Raw genomic sequence first — 18,742 nt, forward strand, 5'->3', positions numbered from 1 at the left:
TAGTCAAAACCAATTGAAAAGTGGGCAAAGGGCATGAGAATTTTACAGAAAATAACCCAGCTTTTAAACATCTAAGAGATGCAACTTCACTCATAAGAGAGATGAGAACACAACTCAAATGAGATACAATTTTTTCACCTATTAGATGGTAAAGATTAAAAATTTTGATAACACTATTGGTGAGAGTGGGGAATTATTATCATCATGCAGTGCTGACAGTAATGCAAATGGTTACAGCCTTTGTGGAGGGTAATCAGTAATATCCATCAAAATTACAAGTGCTTATGCTTGGATATAATTCCACTTCCAGGAACTTAAACCATAGAAATAGCTGCACATACTAAAGAGATGAACAAGGATTGTTTTAGAGCATTGTTTTTGTTTGTAAATGTCCAACAATAAGAGACTGGTTAAACAAAATAAAAATACACTCAAGAGAACTCCCTGGCAGTCCAGTGGTTAGGCCTCCACGCTTTCACTGCCGGGACCCAGGTTCAGTCCCTGGTTGGGTGACTAAGATCCTGCAAGCTGCATGGCACAGCCAAAAAAAAAAAAAAACCAAAACCAAAAACACCCAGTGGGATACTAGATAGCAATCAAAAAGAATAAGGCAGATCTATGTGTATCGATGTGGAATGAACTTGAGGTAAGCTCATTGGGGAAAAAAGAAAGGGGCAAAACAGGGGACAGCATGCTACTGCTGGTGTAGTTAAAGACATGTGTATAGACAACATATTCATGTGTGTTCATATATGCATAGGCTATCTCTGAAATCATTTTTACAATGGCCTACAGGCTTTACATAATCTAACCTGTCCCCTGGCACCTTGTCACGACCCCTCTGACTCATCCCTCTTTCCCCTTAGCTCCGCTCCACCTGCACTGGCCACCTTGCTTTTCTGGAACACCCCAGGCACCCGCCTGCCTTACGCTTCCCAATAGCTGGCAGGAACACTGTTGTCCCAGAGGTCCATGGGGCTCACTTCCTCCCCTCCTTCAAGCCTCTGTTCAAATCTCCCATTCCCAGTGAGGCCTACACAGGCTACCCTAATAAAGCTACAACCTTCACACTCTATTTCCTCTTGCCCTTCTCTGTTTTTTCTTTTTCCCACAGTACCTATCACCCTCTAACTCTCTATTACCCAATGTGCTTCGGTACTATGTTTATGGTCTATGGTCTGTTTCCCCCCAGTAGAATGTAAACTCTACAAAGGGTAAGGGTCTTTGTTTTGTTCAGTGATAGAGACCAAGCATGAACACCTAGTAGGTGCTCAATAAATATTTGCTGAATAAGGGAATGAAAAGATACACAAGAAACTGGTAACAGTTGTTACCCACAAGGAGGAGAACTGAGGTATTGGAGGGAAAGATGGGAAGGAGACTTACTTTTCAGTGCATACCCTTCTGTACTTTGTACCACGTGCTTGTATTAACTGGTGAAAATTTAATGAAAAATTTTGGCTCTGCCAACAGTATGCCAGAACTGGAAGAAGTGACAACCTGGATCCAACTCCTTCACCTGACACAGGAAGGTCCAGATGCAGAGAAGTTAGGTAGTGTGCCCAAGGTTACACAGTCAGGATGTGGATTTAAACCCACATCTACTAACTCCAGAGCACTAGCTCTTAGCCATTATGCCATAGAGTCTCTTGGCTTAGGGTTCTAATCAGCCAATCTAGTGTATCGTGATAGAAATGCTAAGCTGAGGTGTTCCATAGGGGATGGTTTCCATCTGTCTAACATTTCCCATTACAATGAACTCCAAGGGATGGGCTCAGTTCTTCTGATACATGAGCTTTTGGCTGTGCTGTGCATGGCTTGACAGAAATGGGACTACTGGGCTTGTGGATTCTTTTATGAGAACTTCATGGTCAAAATAAAGTGCTAATTTCAGTCCCCTGGTAGTTGGAAGCACAGTTTTCCTGAACCCCGCACTCCCAGATATTTCTTCTTTCAAAGCAGTCAAGAGGTCTGGGTGAGCTGCTGGGTGTATGGGGGTGAGGGAGGGATCTGAGGGCACTTGGTCTGGTCAAAGAGTAATGGGGTATTACCAAGGGCTACTAAAGGCTGGCTGCTGAGCTTCCTGGACAGGGCTGACTGATGGGAGGCCCTCTTGGCCCGGACCAGGTGGCGGACCCGCCGCTGCTGCTGCAGCCAGTAGAGCATCTCCACTTTGTCATGCTTCATCTTGTCCAGGTAGTGCCGCCCCTTGAAGGTCACTGGCTCACCAAAGACTAACTCGATCTCCTCCAGGAGGGGAACCAAAGGAGCCTCCACTAGACTGAGCCTCTTATGGAGATGGTTGCGGATCTGATTCTCCTCCAGGAAGCGACTCAGGCCCATGTCGGTCTTGTGGAAGAAGCGGTTAGGGTCGGAGGCTTGTCGCTCAAAGCACTCCAGTCTCCCCAGCAATGTCTCCCGCAGCTGAATGGGCTGCAAGGCCCGCTCCCAGGCACTCACCAGTGACGGCAGCTGCCTCAGGCGGGCATTGGAGCTGTACTTGATGGCCATGTCCAGCCGGTCTTTGTCAGGGACCTCAAGCATGGACCACAGCCGCTCCAGACGCTTCTGCAGGCTCAGGATTTTGTGAGAGTCTTCCAGGAGGCTGTTGTTCTTAGTTCCCAGCCTGCACTCCAGCACCGTGTCCCAATCCCACTCTCCTGGCACAAAGTCTGGCTCGTCGTTTTCCAGCAAGGGAGGTGGGTGCTGAATCTCCAGGGACTCTCTGACAGGGGCCACGATCTCCACAGGAACCTCCTCTTCATACATTTGGAAGATGACATGGAGGAAATCTGTCTGCTGGGTGGTGAGGTACTTGAAGTAGTCACCCACAGACAAAGTCGTTTTCCACCAGTTCAGCCATGAGGCCTTGTTTGACCACTTCTCCCAGCTTTTACTTGCTTGGAGTGATGTGAGGGAGGACATCTTATCAGGGTTGGACTGTAAAGTGTTAGCTCTCTGGGAATAAAGTCCAGCCAGCTTGGTGTTGATGATATGACGCTGTTTTTCTTGACGTAGAAAGGCTGAGGATAGGAAGGCCGACCAGTCTTCATTGGCTGCAGGCTCAACCAGGGGCCCCTGGTCAAAAGAGAAGTGGTCATTAGAGACACAGCTCATCAGCTCCTTGTAGACCTTCCCAATGCTACTGCCAAAAGTGCGATCAGTATCCATTTCCTCGATAAGTTTGGGTTCCAGTTCACCAGCCAGGTGGTTGTATAGGACTCCGGCCCCCTCAACGTGGAAGGAATCCAAAAAGTTTCTTGCTGAGACCTGTACAGCAGCTGCCTGGACCACCTGATTTCTTAGCTTCAAAGTAACAGTCACTGGCTGTGGTTCAAGGGGAGGGGATCTGGGGGGCTGGAGGCTCCACTGCTCTGAGGCTTCCTTCTCCTCGAGGCCCTTCAACATTCTCTGCAGCTCTTCCATGTGATGTTTTGCAGCTGGGCGGTAGGTCAGGGCCCCCAAGAGTGGGGGCAGGCCCGAGTCCAGCGGTGAGTAGTGAGACCACCCCAAGTGCATGTTCTTCATCCTCTGCTTCAGGTCCTCAGCCACAGTGTCCCCTTCCAGCTCTGGTTTGCTCTCTGCAACCAGGACCAGTGGGGTTAAGGGGCGAGGAGAGAATGGAGGAAGGCCCAACTCATCTGCTAGTTTCCAGCCCTCACGCAGAGAGGGCATGGACTGGCCCCTCTGGAGCTGGGAGGAGAGGGGCAAGTGGGAGGTGGGGGGAGCCTGGCTGGGGGGAGCCACAGAGGACCCAGGCAGTGAGGCAATCTGTGAATTGAAGTTGCTTTCTCTCCTCTTTTGCATGGTGGACAGCCAGCGGAGAGGCTTCTTCTTCTTCAGCTGGGGAATGGACTTCAATTCCTTCACTGGATCCGGTTCAGGCTCACTGACAAACTCCCGCGGGCGGCTGAGCTGGATGAGGTAGTTCAGGCTGAGGTTGAAATACGGCACTTGGGCAAAGCCAGTGCTGTGATGCCATGGGATAGGGCAGAGCCTGAAAGCCCCAGTGGGGCCGAGGGGGCGCACTCTGGGAACGCAGACTTGGACCTGCCCTTCCTTCAGCAGGGCGCGGAAGTCAGCGAGCAGGCCACGGTAGACCTCGGGGCCGGTGAGGAAGACTGTGCAGTCCCTGGCGAGGCTGGCGGCCAACCGGGTGAGCGTGGCTGATTCGGTGAAGACAGCTGCGGGGGTCGACATGATCTTCTGAAGGTGCAGGTAGCGTACGAAGAGCTGCTCGCTGCTGAGCAGCACGTAGACCAGGAGCCGCTTCCGCAGCCTCTGATTGTTCAAGTGGCTCAGACCAGGTTCGGTGGGGGGCTCCTGCCAGCTGCACTTCAGCTCGTCCAAGATGACCTCGGTGAAACGGAGTCGTACCTTGCGAGGCGCGCGCGCCTCCAGCCCGCTGTTGGCCAGCCGCTCGGCTACCTGGCGGCAGAGCGACGCCACCGTCAGCCCTGAGACCGGTAGGGGCAGCAGCATCGGGACCTCCTGCGGGAGGCGCTTCTGAGACTCTGTGCGCGTCGTCGTGCGGGGGAAGAGAGACAGCGGACGCAGCAACCGGTGGTAAAACCGCTGGAACTCGGGCTCGGGCTTATATGGCTCCATCTTACACCAGGCGGCGCAGGCGGCGCAGGCGGTTACTAAGGCAACGAGGGGCCTGATGGCCCAAGTGCGCCTGCGCAGCACTTGCCCGCCACAGCGTGGACGTGGGTGGGGGGGAATGCAGAGCCTTGCGTGCGCTCGCAGCGGGAGGCGGGGCAAGGAGTGGCTTCCGGGGCTCCGCCTCCGCCGACGCATCTCAGGGTTGGCGCCACAGGACCTGGACAGTTCGGGTCCTACGGTGGTGACTGCGTCCGGGATGGCATCGGACTCGGGGGACCGCGGGACTGCCTGCACGGTGAGGGTCGAGGCCTCGTGTGGGAGCCTCGCAGGGCAGAGAGCCTCAGCCCCTGGGGTGATCGTTAACTTGAGAATGGGGGAAGGAGCGGACACCTGGATTGGGGCCTGGGGTCCAGGCTGGAATGTGAGAGTAGCAGGGCCCTTGGCGTTAATGTTGAGGGGTGTTGCTCCTGGAATGATGGTGAGTGATAATGAAGAAGGCGCTTGAGGAGGGGTCACGTGGGGCGTTACTCCAGGCCTTTTGGGGTGGTCACAGGGGAGGTAGTGAAACAGGGTCACGCAAGAAGGTTTCGCCAGCTCTCATCGGCCCGTCCTTGCAGCTGGAGTTCGCGGTGCAGATGACCTGTCAGAGCTGCGTGGACACGGTGCGCTCGTCCCTGCAAGGGATAGCAGGTAAGAACCAGATTAACTTTTCTGCGCGCAGTCAGGAGGCCTCTGGGAGGGGCAGGCAAATCTCTTAGACCAACCCTACTCCCATTTACAGATGCAGAAATTGAGACCTGGAGAGAGGAAGGAATGTTCTCAGTCACACAGTGACCCAGAGGCGGAGTCTAGAGTGCAGGTCTCAGGCCTGCCCTGCCAGATTCTTCTACTGGCTCTAACTGCCTGCCCTTCTGGTTGTCTTAAACCTCCGGTGCCTGGAGGGTGAGGAGGTAGGCAGAGCATAGTCCCCCCCTACAGGGGGTTTTCCCTAGAACACAGGCAGATCTTGCTTGAGAAACAAAATAATCTTGACAAAGCAAACAGCAGCCCTAGCCATGTTCCATCCTAGGCGGCCCTGATTCTTTTTTTTTTTTTTTTAAATTTTATTTATTTATTTATTTATGGCTGTGTTGGGTCTTCGTTTCTGTGCGAGGGCTTTCTCCAGTTGCGGCAAGCGGGGGCCACTCTTCATCGCGGTGCACGGGCCTCTCACTGTCGCGGCCTCTCTTGTTGTGGAGCACAGGCTCCAGACACACAGGCTCAGTAATTGTGGCTCACGGGCTTAGTTGCTCCGCGGCATGTGGGATCTTCCCAGACCAGGACTCGAACCCGTGTCCCCTGCATTGGCAGGCAGATTCTTAACTACTGCGCCATCTGGGAAGTCCGGCCCTGATTCTTAAAAGCCAGCTAGCTGGTCTGGAGGTGACCAGGCACAATTGGAAAGATCTGAGAAGGCAGAGCCACCAACATGGCTGTGGGAACTGCCTGCCTTTGATTCTGTCAAACGTTTATCCAGTCATTCAGGTATAGACCAGACACTGGGGGCTTTTTAGGGAAAAGTGTTCACAAGTGTTTCAGGCACAGCCTCTGCCCTCAGGTAACATGAGCACACAAGCATTGTGCTGGGAAGAGCAGTTCTTGGAGGAGCTGCCATGTGATGGCTTCTGAAACTGGGACATTGGTGGCACTTGGCTCTGTATAAGGCAGCAGTGTGTCCTAGGTCTTCGGGGATATGTGCTCTAGAGTCATACTGTTTGGGTTCAAATCCTCCCTTTGCCACGTAATGGCACTAAGACCTCGTGCATGTTACTTTTTGTGTCTGTTTCTTCAGCGTTTAAATGGGCAAGGTAATAGAAGCTACCCCAGAGGTTCATTGTGAAGAGTAAATTAGTTAATACATGCAAAAGCACTTTAGAAAGGTCTTTGGCATGCAGTGAGAGCCCACTAAATCTTAGGAATTATGAGGGGAAGGGCTTATAGGTGGTAAGCTGGTTGGGCAGAGGCATGAGGGGACAAATCTTTTTTTTTTGTTTTTTGGCCGCGCCGTGCGGCATGTGGGATCTTAGTTCCCCCACCAGGTATCGAACCTGTGCCCCCTGCAGTGGAAGCGCAGAGTCTTAACCACTGGACCGCCAGGGAAATCCCTGATCTTTTTTAAGTTGTTCAAACTGGCTTATTTAGGGGTTCCATTTTCACTTCTCAATAGATTTTATGTATTTCTCATATACTTCTTCACCCATTAGTTCATCTAGTTCTGAGGTGTTCCTGAATGTCATCTTGATCAGCCAACCATCTTCATAACAACATTTGTGGACGAGTCCTGGATTTTCTGCAAGAGCTTCATTCATTTCAGTTACTTCTCCTGATAGAGGAGACTAGAGTTCACTAGCAGCTCTCACACTTTCCAAAGCACCAAACTCCTCTTGTTGGTTCAATTTTGTCCCAACTTCAGGCAGACTACAGTAAACAACATCTCCCAAAGCATCCTGTGCAAAATTGTTGATTCCCACTGTTCCAGCACCATTTCCTTTTGTTAGCCATTCGTCTTTGCCCGTGAATTTACGCATGGAGAGCAGAGCGGGGCTGGTGCGCAGCGGCCGGGCAGCGCCTGCCCTCAACCCCCAGAGTGCTTGGTGCTGGCTTCCAGTGCCATGTTTGCAGAGGGGGACAGATCCTAAAGCTGGGTTTGCTTTGACTGTGTGTTTGGGAATGAGGGGTGCGTTTCTGAGAAAACTGAGCCGTTCCACTGAGAGTGGAGTGATCTGACCAGAGCTTTCCGAGGCTGTTGGACTCTACCTCCTGTAAAACATTCTTACTGGGAGAGCAGACAGCCTGACTTCTGTTGGACATAGGGCAGTTTTTAGCTCTCAGCAGGTTTCTTAGAGACCAGATAAAGACTTCCGGTGACTACGTTTTCTGGTCTGGGTAACTGGAAGCAGCTTGGCTTTCTCATGGGCTGGCTTCCCAGATGCAGAGAGGGAGACAGAAAGAGTGATTGGTTGATTTGCCCTCTCCAGGAGGCCTGGGCTTTGGGGAAGAAGGCTCTGCTCTCCTTCTAGGGGTAAGTGAGAGAACCTCCCGGCCCAAGGCTCACTTCCTTGAACTCTTATCGCCCACCCTAGAGTCCCCTATGGCCTTATCTTTTCTCCCTCCCTGGGCTCTGAGCTCAACAGGCACTTCTGGCCTGGCCACACTCCACACCAGCCAAACCAAACTGCTGCTCAGCTGGGGAGCCAGCTTTCTTGGTTCAGACTCAGGTCAAGAGTTCGGGAAGTGCAGTCACAAGGAGCTTCCCACTGGGGCCCTCCCACTTTCGGTGCAGAGAAGCAGCTCTTCTTAGGAGACCCCAGAGCAGCAACCTACCTGTGCCAAAGCCAGTCCATCAGAAAGTCTTGTCTGCTGTGTCTAAAACTCTTTTTCCGTACTTTGGGCTTCACACCCAACCAAACCACCTCACCTCTCCACCACCCACACGAGAACCTTATGTTTGGGCTCTCTGTTGCCCTTTCCAATAGCTTCTTCACATAGAAACCAGAGTGATCTTTTTCATTTTTTATTTTCAATTATTTTATTTTATTTTATTTTTTGGCTGCACCGCGTGGCTCGTGGGATCTTAGTTCCCCGACCCGTTGGTCGAACCTGCACCCTTGGCAGTGAAAGCCTAACCACTGGACTGCCAGGAAATTGCCAAGAATGATTTTTTAAATCAAACCTCAGATGTTATCACTGCTCTGCTTAAAATCCTCTAAAAGTCATAATATTTAAGAGCCTCCCGTAGGCCAGGCACTGTTCTAAGTGCTATATGGGAGATAACTCGTTTAGGCCTTCAGTAGCCCGCTGAAGTAGGTCGTATTATTATCTCCATTTGCAGATGAAGAAACTGAAAAGAAAACAGAAAGGTTGAGTAAGCTAAGGCCACATAGCTAGTAGGTGGCAGACTCAGAATTTCAACTCCAGAGCCCACACCCTCAACCACTGTACTCTGTGGCCTCTCCCAATGGCCTCCCCTTGCATTAAAATTAAATTCCAGATTCTTTCCTGTTGCCTGCAGGGCTTTGTTTCATTGGTCTCCACTTACAACTTTGTATCTTATCATTCTCTTTACTCCAGCTCCAGCCACTTGGGCCTTTCTCTTCTTAGAACACATAGATGTCGTTCCTGCCTCAGGGTCTTTGCCCAAACTGTACCCTCTGCTGGAATGCTCTGCCCTGACTACATTCAGGCCTTTGCTTGAAGGCTCAGAGACCTTCCTTCACCAGCCTAAGCGGCTCACCCCCCAGTTGTTCCCTGTTTCATTGATCACACTTTGCACTATCTGAATCTCTCTGTGCATGTGTTTGATATCCATATTCCTGTGCTGGAACACATGCTGCTTTATGGGGCAGAGACATCACCTGACTTGCTCCCTGCTGCATCCCTACTGCCCGGAACGGGGGGCATGATAGGCACTTAGTGTACATTTGTTCAATGAATGAATAGGCAAGTGAATCCCTCACACTGCATGCTTACTTGAGCTCTGGGAGCCTCAGACAATCAGTCCTGTGGGGCCCAATCCTACTTCCTGTGGGGCAAGGGGACCAAGCATCAGCTCTGGAGTTGGACAGGCTGCCTTCTGAGCTTTGCGATCTCGAGCCAGTTGCGAAGCCCTCCAGCCTCATTTCTTCACTCGCCAGAGGAGGACAGTATCACTGTCCTGATGTGTGTAAAGCTGAGCACACAGCTCTTGGCATTCCCTAGAGGCTCAGAGTTCCCTGCCGTCCTCCCTACCACCTTGGCATCCAGAGGCACCTCTGGGTGGACCTGGAGCTCCAAGGCTTCACGCTAGGTGGCCCAGGATGAGACATTGTGTTAAGTGACGGGCAGTTGGGTTATTTGGGGGGCTTTCTTCTCGCAGAATTGCAGAATTGCCGGGTACTTGCCGGGGAGGAGATGGGTGTGTCTGTCTGATTTCTGTTTACAAATTCGGCCCCTCCCCCAACAGTGTCACCAGTGGGGCAGGGGATCTGTAGAAGCAAGACCACGGGACCCTTTGTAACCGCAGGCCAAACAGTCCTGCCTCTCAGGTGCTACCTCCTCCCAGTGCCGTTTTCCAGTTTTGCCTCAAGTTCGAAGGAATCTGAACAGCTGAGGTTCCTTGTGTGTGCCTCAGGGATTGTTATTCCCGTCACTGCCTGATGGTTAATCCAGGTGTAGTCTTTTTTTTTTTTTTTTTTTTAACATCTTTATTGGAGTATAATTGCTTTACAATGGTGTGTTAGTTTCTGCTTTATAACAAAGTGAATCAGTTATACATACACATATGTTCCCATATCTCTTCCCTCTTGCATCTCCCTCCCTCCCACCCCTCTAGGTGGTCACAAAGCACCGAGCTGATCTCCCTGTGCTATGCGGCTGCTTCCCACTAGCTATCTATTTTACATTTGGTAGTGTATATATGTCCATGACACTCTCTCACCCTGTAACATCTTACCCCTCCCCCTCCCCATATCCTCAAGTCCATTCTCTAGTAGGTCTGTGTCTTTATTCCCGTCTTACCACTAGGTTCTTCATGACCTTTTTTTTTTTTTTCCCTTAGATTCCATATATATGTGTTAGCATACTGTATTTGTTTTCTCAATAACAAAAAAACAAACAACCCAATCCAAAAATGGGCAGGTGTAGTCTTGATTCTCCCGCAGCCCATGAGCTCCCTGCGGACTAGGACTGGTGCTTTCCCTGACCCTGGCCTCCTCCAGGCCCAGCACACATTTGTTGAACGAATACAGGGCGGGGGTGGCGGTGGGTGGGGGAACCAAGGATGAAGGGAACGCAGACAGTCAGTGCAACCTTCAGTTCACACAGCACTGGCTCAGCAGAGGGACATGCCTCGCTTAACCTATGTCTTCTGGGCTGCCCAGGGCTCCCGGCTCCCATGGGCTCTACCCTGCCAGAGCAACAGACACACTTACTAAGATCAGAGCAGAATGGTTGTAAGCTCCACAGGTGAGATCATCCCTCAGAGTTCCCAGCCATCCCCCATGCTCTGGCTCAGGATTCAAGAGTTCTCTTAAAAGGTTTATGAGCCCTGAACATCTGAGTGAAAGAGAAGCCCCTTCTCATCCTTCTTTGAGTTGGCTCGATGGCCCTCGAAACTGAGCATGTGTCAGAATCGTCCCGCCGGTTGTGTACACACCAGGGTGACTTCAGGGATTTGGAGGGCAGTTGAGACCCTCTGACTTTTGAACCTGACCCTTGTGGACCACACAGAGCTCCTGCCCACACAGAGGATTGTAATCGGTGCAGCATGAGTTACATGGGAGAAGTGGAAACTGCCACAGGAAGATGGAGGAGGGGGTGCCAAGCCAGCCTGGAGGCTGGAGCTGCTTCTCAGGGTGAACAGTGTTCAGGTGAAGTGCTCGGGCTCTGGAGCTAGGCTGCCTGGGATGAGTTTCAGTCCCACCATTCACTACAACGTGACTTGGAGCAAGTTGCATAACTTCTCTGTGCCTCAGTTTTCTCATCTGTAAAGTGGGGATAATAGTGCCCAACTCACAGGGTTACTGCATTAATACAGGTAAAGTATGAAAAAGTGCACAGTGCATGTTCAGTAAATGTTAGCTTTCAGGATAGTGGTGATAACCCCCTCTTTTTTATGTGTGCCAGCTTTACTGAAATATTCATATATCATAAAATTCATCCATTAAAGTATGCAATTCAGTGGTTTTTAGTATATTCGCAGAGTTGTGCAACCATTACCACTATCAATTTTCTATTTCATCACCTCATGAAGAAATTGTACCCTTCAGCTATCACCCTCCTACTCCCCTACCCGCTAATCTACTTTCTGTCCCTATATATTTACCTATTCTGGGTATTTCATCCAGAATGACATCATCTAATATGTGCTCTTTGTGACTGGCTTTCACTTAACATAATGTTTTTAAGGTTCGTCCACATTGTAGCATGTATCAGTGCTTCATTCCTTTTTATGGCTGAATAGTATTCCATTGTATGGGTACACATTTTGTTTATCCACTCATCATTTGATGGGGTTTTGGGTTGTTTTCACCTTTTGACTATCATGAGTAATGTGGCTATTGATAGCCCACTTTTATACAAACATTTTTTTTTATTGTTTAATTTTTAAAAATTGAAGTATAGTTGATTTACAATGTTGTGCTGAAACATTTTTTTTTTTTTTATAATGACATTCTTTTTTTTTTTTTTAAGTATTTGTTTATTTATTTATTTATGGCTGTGTTGGGTCTTCGTTTCTGTGCAAGGGCTTTCTCTAGTTGTGGCAAGCGGGAGCCACTCTTCATCGCGGTGCGCGGGCCTCTCACTATCGCGGCCTCTCTTGTTGCGGAGCACAGGCTCCAGACGCGCAGGCTCAGTAATTGTGGCTCACGGGCCCAGCTGCTCCGCAGCACGTGGGATCTTCCCAGACCAGGACTCGAACCCGTGTCCCCTGCATTGGCAGGCAGACTCTCAACCACTGCGCCAACAGGGAAGCCCTGACACATTTTTAAAAGAACTATGTTTCAAAAGTTATAAATAATGCCTGGCATGAAATAAGAATTCACAACACTCCCGGGGACAAGATGGCGTTATCCCCACTTTATTCATAAAGAAACAAACTCAGAGAGGTTAAGGGCCTTACACAGCTAGAAGGCAGCTTCAGAGCTTGCCTCTGACCATAGGAAGGTTGGTTAAGATGGAGATGGGGAATGGCCCCCTGATTCTCTCTTCCCTGCTCCTGGCACAGGGGTGCCAGCCCTCTGCTGCCCTCTGTCCCCTGTCTTCTCCCAGGTGTCCAGAGTGTGGAGGTGCAGTTGGAGAACCACATGGTCCTGGTACAGACCACCCTGCCCAGCCAGGAGGTGCAGGCCCTTCTAGAAGGCACTGGGAGGCAGGCGGTACTCAAGGGCATGGGCAGTGGGCTGTTCCGTGAGTAACCTTGGCCTTGGCCTCTCTGGGAGGGAGGTGGCCTGGGTGTGGTACAGATCCAACCATAGCCTTTGGGGGCTTTGGGTTGGTGTGGCTTTGGGGACCCTGTGAAAGTTATAGGGCGCTCTCTCCACGCCCTTTCCAAGTTGATAAATGGGTGAGGTGGCGAGCCAGCCCTGGTGTCTTAATACCTTACAGAGAATCTAGGGGCAGCAGTGGCCATTCTCGGGGGGCCTGGCCCTGTGCAGGGAGTGGTGCACTTCCTACAGCTGACCCCTGAGCGCTGCCTCATCGAGGGGACCATTGACGGCCTGCAGCCTGGGCTGCACGGACTGCACGTCCATGAGTTCGGAGACCTCACAAGGAGCTGCAACAGGTGAGTCCTCTGTAACCTCCCCATAGCATCCTTATTGCCCCAGTTGTGCACCCACTTAAGTGCAGGGGGCTGTGTTCAGCTTTTTACACACTCTTTCACATTTGGTCCTCACAAGTACCCTGGGAGGCATATACACAAAGGCCCAGTCTACAGATGAGGAAACTGAGGCTCAAAAAGGTTAAATGACTTGTCAAAGACCCTGGAGCATGTAAATGGTAGAGTGGGGATTTGAACCAAAATCTGACCTAGACGTTTCTGCTCATAGCCACCTTACTGCCTCCGAGATGGAAGGTGACTCCTGGACACGGGAGGGTCAGGTCTCCATGTCATGGTGTTTGTCATGCTGTCATGCCATTAGTTGTTTACTCATCTGTGTCTCGCCTGGAAGCTTATTGAGGGCAGGTCCCATGACTGATTCTTCTTAGTGCCCTCAGCCCAGAGCCTGGCACAGAGTGGGCCTGTGTGTTGAATGAGTGGATGAATGAATAAGTGAGTGAATGAATGAATGAAACAAGTGTAAAGTAAGAGGATGGATCACCTGGCCTGTGAGCTGTTGTTTCACTGCCCACCTGTTATCTTTCCTTCTTAGCTGTGGGGACCACTTTAACCCTGATGGAATGTCTCATGGGGGTCCCCAGGACTCTGACCGGGTAAGTGAAAGCCCAGAATCCTAACCACTAGGCCGCCAGGGAACTCCCCGACCAGGTAAGTATTCATTTTGGGCTGAGAGAGAACCCAAGGTCTCAGAGGCAGGGCAGGCAGCTCTTGGGGCCTGAAAGTATGATTCCTTTTTGTTGGGGTCTTTTTCCCTCACTCTTTTGGTTCCATTTAGAAACATTTATTGACACTTTCTGTGTTGAAGGCCTGCTCCCTAAGACTCAGAGTCTGGTGAGGGAGACACTGAGAACTCCTTGGTTGCAGTGCAGTGAGAGAATCCTTGCAGGAGCCTGCAGGAGGCCCTGGGAGCCCAGAGCGAGCTCCTGATCCAGCCCAGGGGGCACACGCAATGGGAGAAAGCTTCCTGGAGAAGGTGATGGTGTGGAAGTTAAAGGTTTTCCCTAAACTAAAAAGGCCGTCCCAGAACTTCCCTGGTGGTCCAGTGGTTAAGACTCCTCACTTCCACTGCAGGGGACATGGGTTCGATCCCTCGTCGTCGGGGAAGTTCCGCATGCCTCATGGTGTGGCCAAAAAAAAAAAAAAACAAAAGGCTGTCCCTGACGCTGCAGCTCCTGGCCCTGGAGTTTAATTTTACACCAGAGAATTGTTTCTCCATCGGCAGTGAGTCACATGCTGCCTCAATGATTCTTACCTTATCTGAGGACTACTTGTTCTGTTAGTTACTCAATGTTTTGATTTAAATTGACTGATTTTTTTTCCCTTAGGTAAATTTAGTTATTTTTAACATTTTAATCTGTCACTGAAGGTTTCAAACAAGTTCTAAAGTGGAGAAAGTAGAGTCCCGAACCCCCATGTCCCTGTCACCCAGTTACCAACTCGTGGCCAGTCCTGCTTCATCTACACCCCTGGCCCTTCTCCACCATTATTTTGAAGAAAATCAAGACATCATTCATGTAATTAAGGTAGATTTATTTTTAACAAGAAACTTGATATGGCCACAGAAAATAGGAAACCAGTACTTCTAGCCCCAAGAGGAGGATCATTGTGAAAATAAATCAATGCAGACCTAAAAAGTGTCATTAGACTCCTGCTAGGGACTACAGCCTGCTTTATCTTTGTCAGAGTGATTAGTGAATGTCAGAGAGGCGTTAAAGACGTTTTAACACAAAGCTGAAGTTTTGTCCTGGATATCGTGCCAGGAGGACGGCCTCCTCTCTCAGTGATGGGATGTTTCCTAATGCCCTGTCCACACACACCTAATTCCGTCTCCTCCACGTGCGGTGCTATGTGTTCCCCTCCCCAGCGATTCAGAGGGCATCACGCCTCTGAGCTGCACACCAGGCCACTTGCTCCTCCGCCCAGTCCTGGAAACGCCTCCCCCTCCTTTATCTTCCTACCGCAAAAGGCCCCAAAACCCGGCACAGCAGAATGTGCCAGGTGTAAGCAGCAGATGTCCCAAAGGAAAACAAGATAAAGCAGAAGTGGCTCTTGCTGTTTGTTCGTCAGCCCCATCACACAGCCCCACCCACCCGTGTGCAGGGGAGGGCAAACAAATGAAAACATGGTGTGTGTTTCTTAATTCATGTAAGTGATTTTTGTTTTTTTGGACTTTTGACAGCTCTGTCACATTTCTAATGATGAAAGTTTTTACTCCTCGCCCCCCGCCCCCTAGGGAGTGGGGGAAGCCTTTCTGTTGGGTCCATCGCATAGTGTCACACTTGCGTTCTGTGTGTCAGTTATCTATTGCTGAGAGTCAAATTACTCCAAACTTAGGGTTTTTTGGGGTTGTTTTTGGCCAAGCTGCTCGGCTTGTGCGGATATTAGTTCCCCAACCAGGGATCGAACCCACAGCAGTGAAAGCGCCAAGTCCTAACCACTGGACGACCAGGGAACTCCCAGGTTTAAAACAGCAAGCCTTTGTCATCTCACAGTTTCTCTGGGGTAGGAATTCGGGTGCAGCTTAGCTGGGGGCCTCTGTCTTCGGGTCTCTCAAGGCTCGATGTGGGGAGGACCCACTTCCACACGAGCTCATGTTGCTGTTGGCCAGCCTCAGGGCCTCCCTGGCTGTTGGCCAGAGACATCAGTCCTTTGCCAGGTGGGTCTCTCCCTAGGCCAGTGCACAGCACAGCAGCTGGCTGCCGTCAGAGCAAGTGAGTGAGAGAGAAGGCGCCCAAGACTGAAGCCACACTCCTTTGTAACCTACGCTTGGAGATGACGCCAGGTCCAGCCCACCCTCGTGGTGGAGCACACAGGGTGTGAATCCAGGGGGTGCATCTTAGAGGCAGTCTTCCTCATTGAAGCCTTGAAAGGTGCTGAGCAGGAATCAGGCAGGTGAAGAAGGGAGAGTGGGAATGGAGGCTCAACGGGGGACGCCCCGTAGACAAAGCCCTGGAGGCTTGAACCGGCAAGAAGGAGGTCTGGGAACTGGCAGCCCTATGCCTCTTAGGAAGTGGAGTTTCTGAAAGACAAGAGACCACCTCGCGACCTGTGCCTTGGCCTGGGCCCCTCTCGGGGCAGGGCGTCTAAAGGGGCTGGAGCCAGCTGCTGTCTTGTACCCGAGCCCTTGGTATAGGCGGAGGAGGACTTGAGCAAGAGCTACGTGTCCAAGCGGCCATAATGACTGGCATGTTCCTTTTGGATTTCAGCGTCTGGTTTTGTCCAGACAGAAGTGAATTCAGTGTGGGGATTTATGTCCAAGCCTGGTTGTCCCTTTGCACATCTCCTAACTGGTTTCTAAGCTTCCTTCCCTTCTCTCCCCATCCGCCTCCAGCCCTTTCCCTTCATGCACGGTATTAGAGGAACTGCTCCAAAGCATGGAGTAACCGTGTCACACCCCTGCCTGAAACCTTTCTTGGCTCCCCAGTACCCAAGGGTACAGATCTCACGTGGCTAATTGGTGTGACATTCAGTGCCACCTGGCCCAGTTCCACCCACCCGTGTGCAGGGGAGGGACTAGAAAGCCTGCGTCTCCCGACCCTCTGCTGCCGGATCACGCCTCTGAGCCACACACCAGGCCACTTGCTCCTCCGCCCAGTCCTGGAAACGCCTCCCCCTCCTTTATCTTCCTACCGCAAAAGGCCCCAACACCTGGCACAACAAAAAGTGCCAGGTGTAAGCAGCAGATGTCCTAAAGGAAAACAAGATAAAGCAGAAGTGGCTCTTCTTGCTGCTTGCTCGTCAGCCCCATCACACAGTGACATGCTTTGTGACCCTGCTTTGCAGCAAGGCCGTGTGTACCAGCCCATGTTGGCTCAGGCTCTTACTTCTGCCCAAGTGTCAGGTTGGGGGCAGTTTATTTGCACAGACAGACGTGGGTCTCTGTGACTCACCAGTAGGGCCTTGTCACCAGGAAACACACTCACTGTTGTGCTAACCCTATGTTTTGTAATCACTAGTCTGTTCCAGGTCTGGCTCCTCACCATGCTCTGAACCCCTTGAGGGAGGCTGACCACATATACACCATCACCTCCCACCCTGCCTGGTAGAGGGTGTCTGATGTAGGCGGAGCTCAGTAGCTGTGTTAGGACATTTTTAAATTTATTTATTTATTTATTTATTTGGCTGCACCGGGTCTTAGTTGTGGCGTGCGGGATCTTTTTAGTTGCGGCGTGCAGGATCTTTTTAGTTGTGGCATGCGGGATCTTTAGTTGCGACATGCAGGATCTAGTTCCCTGACCAGGGATCAAACCCGGGCCTCCTGCACTGGGAGCGCAGAGTCTTAGCCACTGGACCACCAGGGAAGTCCCAGGACATTTTTATTACCTTCAAGGGAGAAGGTGGGCAGAACCAGGTCTTGGGGGCAGGAGACGCCCTTCGCCCCTGTGTTTCTTCTTTTCCTGGAGGCCGGACGTCAGGGAAGGGATGCTGGCTGCCTCTGATGGTCAAGAAGCCAAGCTTGGCCAACTTAAGCCCAGGGGAACTGCAGACTACCAGGGGCTCACAGAGTCATCGGGAGGCTGGAGAAGTGGGCTTGGAAAGAAGCAGGAACCGGGCTAGATTCTGAGGCTTGGATGCAGACTGGGCAGCAGCCTTGTAGGAGAAGCAGCCTGGTCTAGTGACATGACTTCCTAGGGAGGGAGTCACTGGCCATTTTCAGCGTGCTGTCATTCAGCGTGCCCAGGATTTTAGTTCCAGGGAGAGAGAGTCCAGTTGCCTTCCTTGTTTCCTGGGCCGTCCCTTCATCCTACCAGACTGGACCCATAGGAGGACACTGGTACTCTGAGGAAGGGGAACCAGATACTGAGAAGCCAGAAGTTAGCAGCCGTGTCCCACGTGCGCTTTCCCCCCGGGTCTCATTGCAGCACCGCGGAGACCTGGGGAACATCCACGCTGAAGCTGATGGCCGAGCCGTCTTCAGGATAGAGGACGAGAGGCTGAAGGTGAGGTGGAAAAGAAGGCGGGGACCTTTCCTAACAGGTCCACTGTCTGAGGTCGTTGTCTCTCCTCAAAGGTGTGTGATGTGATTGGCCGAAGCCTGGTCGTCGATGAGGGAGAAGACGACCTGGGCCGGGGTGGCCATCCCTTGTCCAAGATCACAGGGAACTCGGGAGAGAGGTGAGGGCTCTGCCCACAGTGCCCGTGGAGACCGGGAGGGGCCGGGCAGGCAGGTGCTCATCTCGACCCCACTGCTCTTCCTCAGGTTGGCCTGTGGCATCATCGCACGCTCTGCTGGCCTTTTCCAGAACCCCAAGCAGATCTGCTCCTGCGACGGGCTCACCATCTGGGAGGAGCGAGGCCGGCCCATCGCTGGCGACGGGCGAAAGCAGCCCGCCAGTCCCCCCGCCCACCTCTGAGCACAGCCTCAGCCTCGGGTCTGTCACTGTCCTCCCTGCTGAGCACTTCCGGAGGGAGGCCCTGCTCACCCAGTCCTAGGAGAACTCGTGTGCAGGGTGTGTAGGCGTTGCTGTGATCTTCCCTTGGCAAATTAAAGTTTTATTTTCATATGGAACTTTGTGTTTTGTCCATGTCCTGTTGCCCCTTAATGGGCTTAATAACCACAGCACCTCTGCCTCTGTCCTCCCTGTCGAGGGCCACCTCTTGGCTTCAGAGGCAAAGAAAACTGGATTCAAAGCCACACAGTTCCTGAGGGCCGTATCCTTCTCCTTAGGGTCAGAGTGAAGGACCATAGCAGACATATTTCTGTTTGTGGCCTGTCCCCCTCCCTTCACTATGGCCAGTTGGAACCAAAATGGACACCTGACCCACACAGGGCCTTGC

At 51.5% G+C, this 18,742-nt stretch overlaps 2 protein-coding genes across 2 annotated transcripts; one reads left to right on the top strand and one right to left on the bottom strand.

The window, feature by feature from the left end:
* Positions 1-1,905: 1,905 nt before the first annotated feature.
* Positions 1,906-4,623, bottom strand: CCDC87 (coiled-coil domain containing 87). Its single transcript, XM_059932086.1, has one exon. It carries the CDS (start codon positions 4,606-4,608, stop codon positions 1,963-1,965), a length of 2,646 nt encoding a protein of 881 aa, XP_059788069.1. The 5' UTR covers positions 4,609-4,623; the 3' UTR covers positions 1,906-1,962.
* Positions 4,624-4,759: 136 nt separating this feature from the next.
* Positions 4,760-18,473, top strand: CCS (copper chaperone for superoxide dismutase). Its single transcript, XM_059932090.1, has 8 exons — positions 4,760-4,900; positions 5,223-5,295; positions 12,394-12,531; positions 12,730-12,907; positions 13,497-13,557; positions 17,827-17,904; positions 17,976-18,079; positions 18,165-18,473. The coding sequence occupies exons 1-8, from the start codon at positions 4,862-4,864 to the stop codon at positions 18,316-18,318; spliced, it is 825 nt and encodes a 274-aa protein (XP_059788073.1). The 5' UTR covers positions 4,760-4,861; the 3' UTR covers positions 18,319-18,473.
* Positions 18,474-18,742: the final 269 nt, after the last annotated feature.

The sequence above is a fragment of the Balaenoptera ricei genome, chromosome 8 (assembly GCF_028023285.1).
Source record: "Balaenoptera ricei isolate mBalRic1 chromosome 8, mBalRic1.hap2, whole genome shotgun sequence".
NCBI classification, from domain to species: Eukaryota; Metazoa; Chordata; class Mammalia; order Artiodactyla; family Balaenopteridae; genus Balaenoptera; species Balaenoptera ricei.

What these genes read in the sequence shown, in the direction of transcription:
- CCS (XM_059932090.1), top strand. Translation starts at nt 4,862, where the DNA reads ATGGCATCGGACTCGGGGGACCGCGGGACTGCCTGCACG. An exon ending in GTCCCTGCAAGGGATAGCAG is followed by an intron (nt 5,296 to 12,393) that starts GTAAGAACCAGA and finishes GTCTTCTCCCAG; the next exon opens with GTGTCCAGAGTGTGGAGGTG. An exon ending in TAGAGGACGAGAGGCTGAAG is followed by an intron (nt 17,905 to 17,975) that starts GTGAGGTGGAAA and finishes CTCTCCTCAAAG; the next exon opens with GTGTGTGATGTGATTGGCCG.
- CCDC87 (XM_059932086.1), bottom strand. Translation starts at nt 4,608, where the DNA reads ATGGAGCCATATAAGCCCGAGCCCGAGTTCCAGCGGTTTTACCACCGG.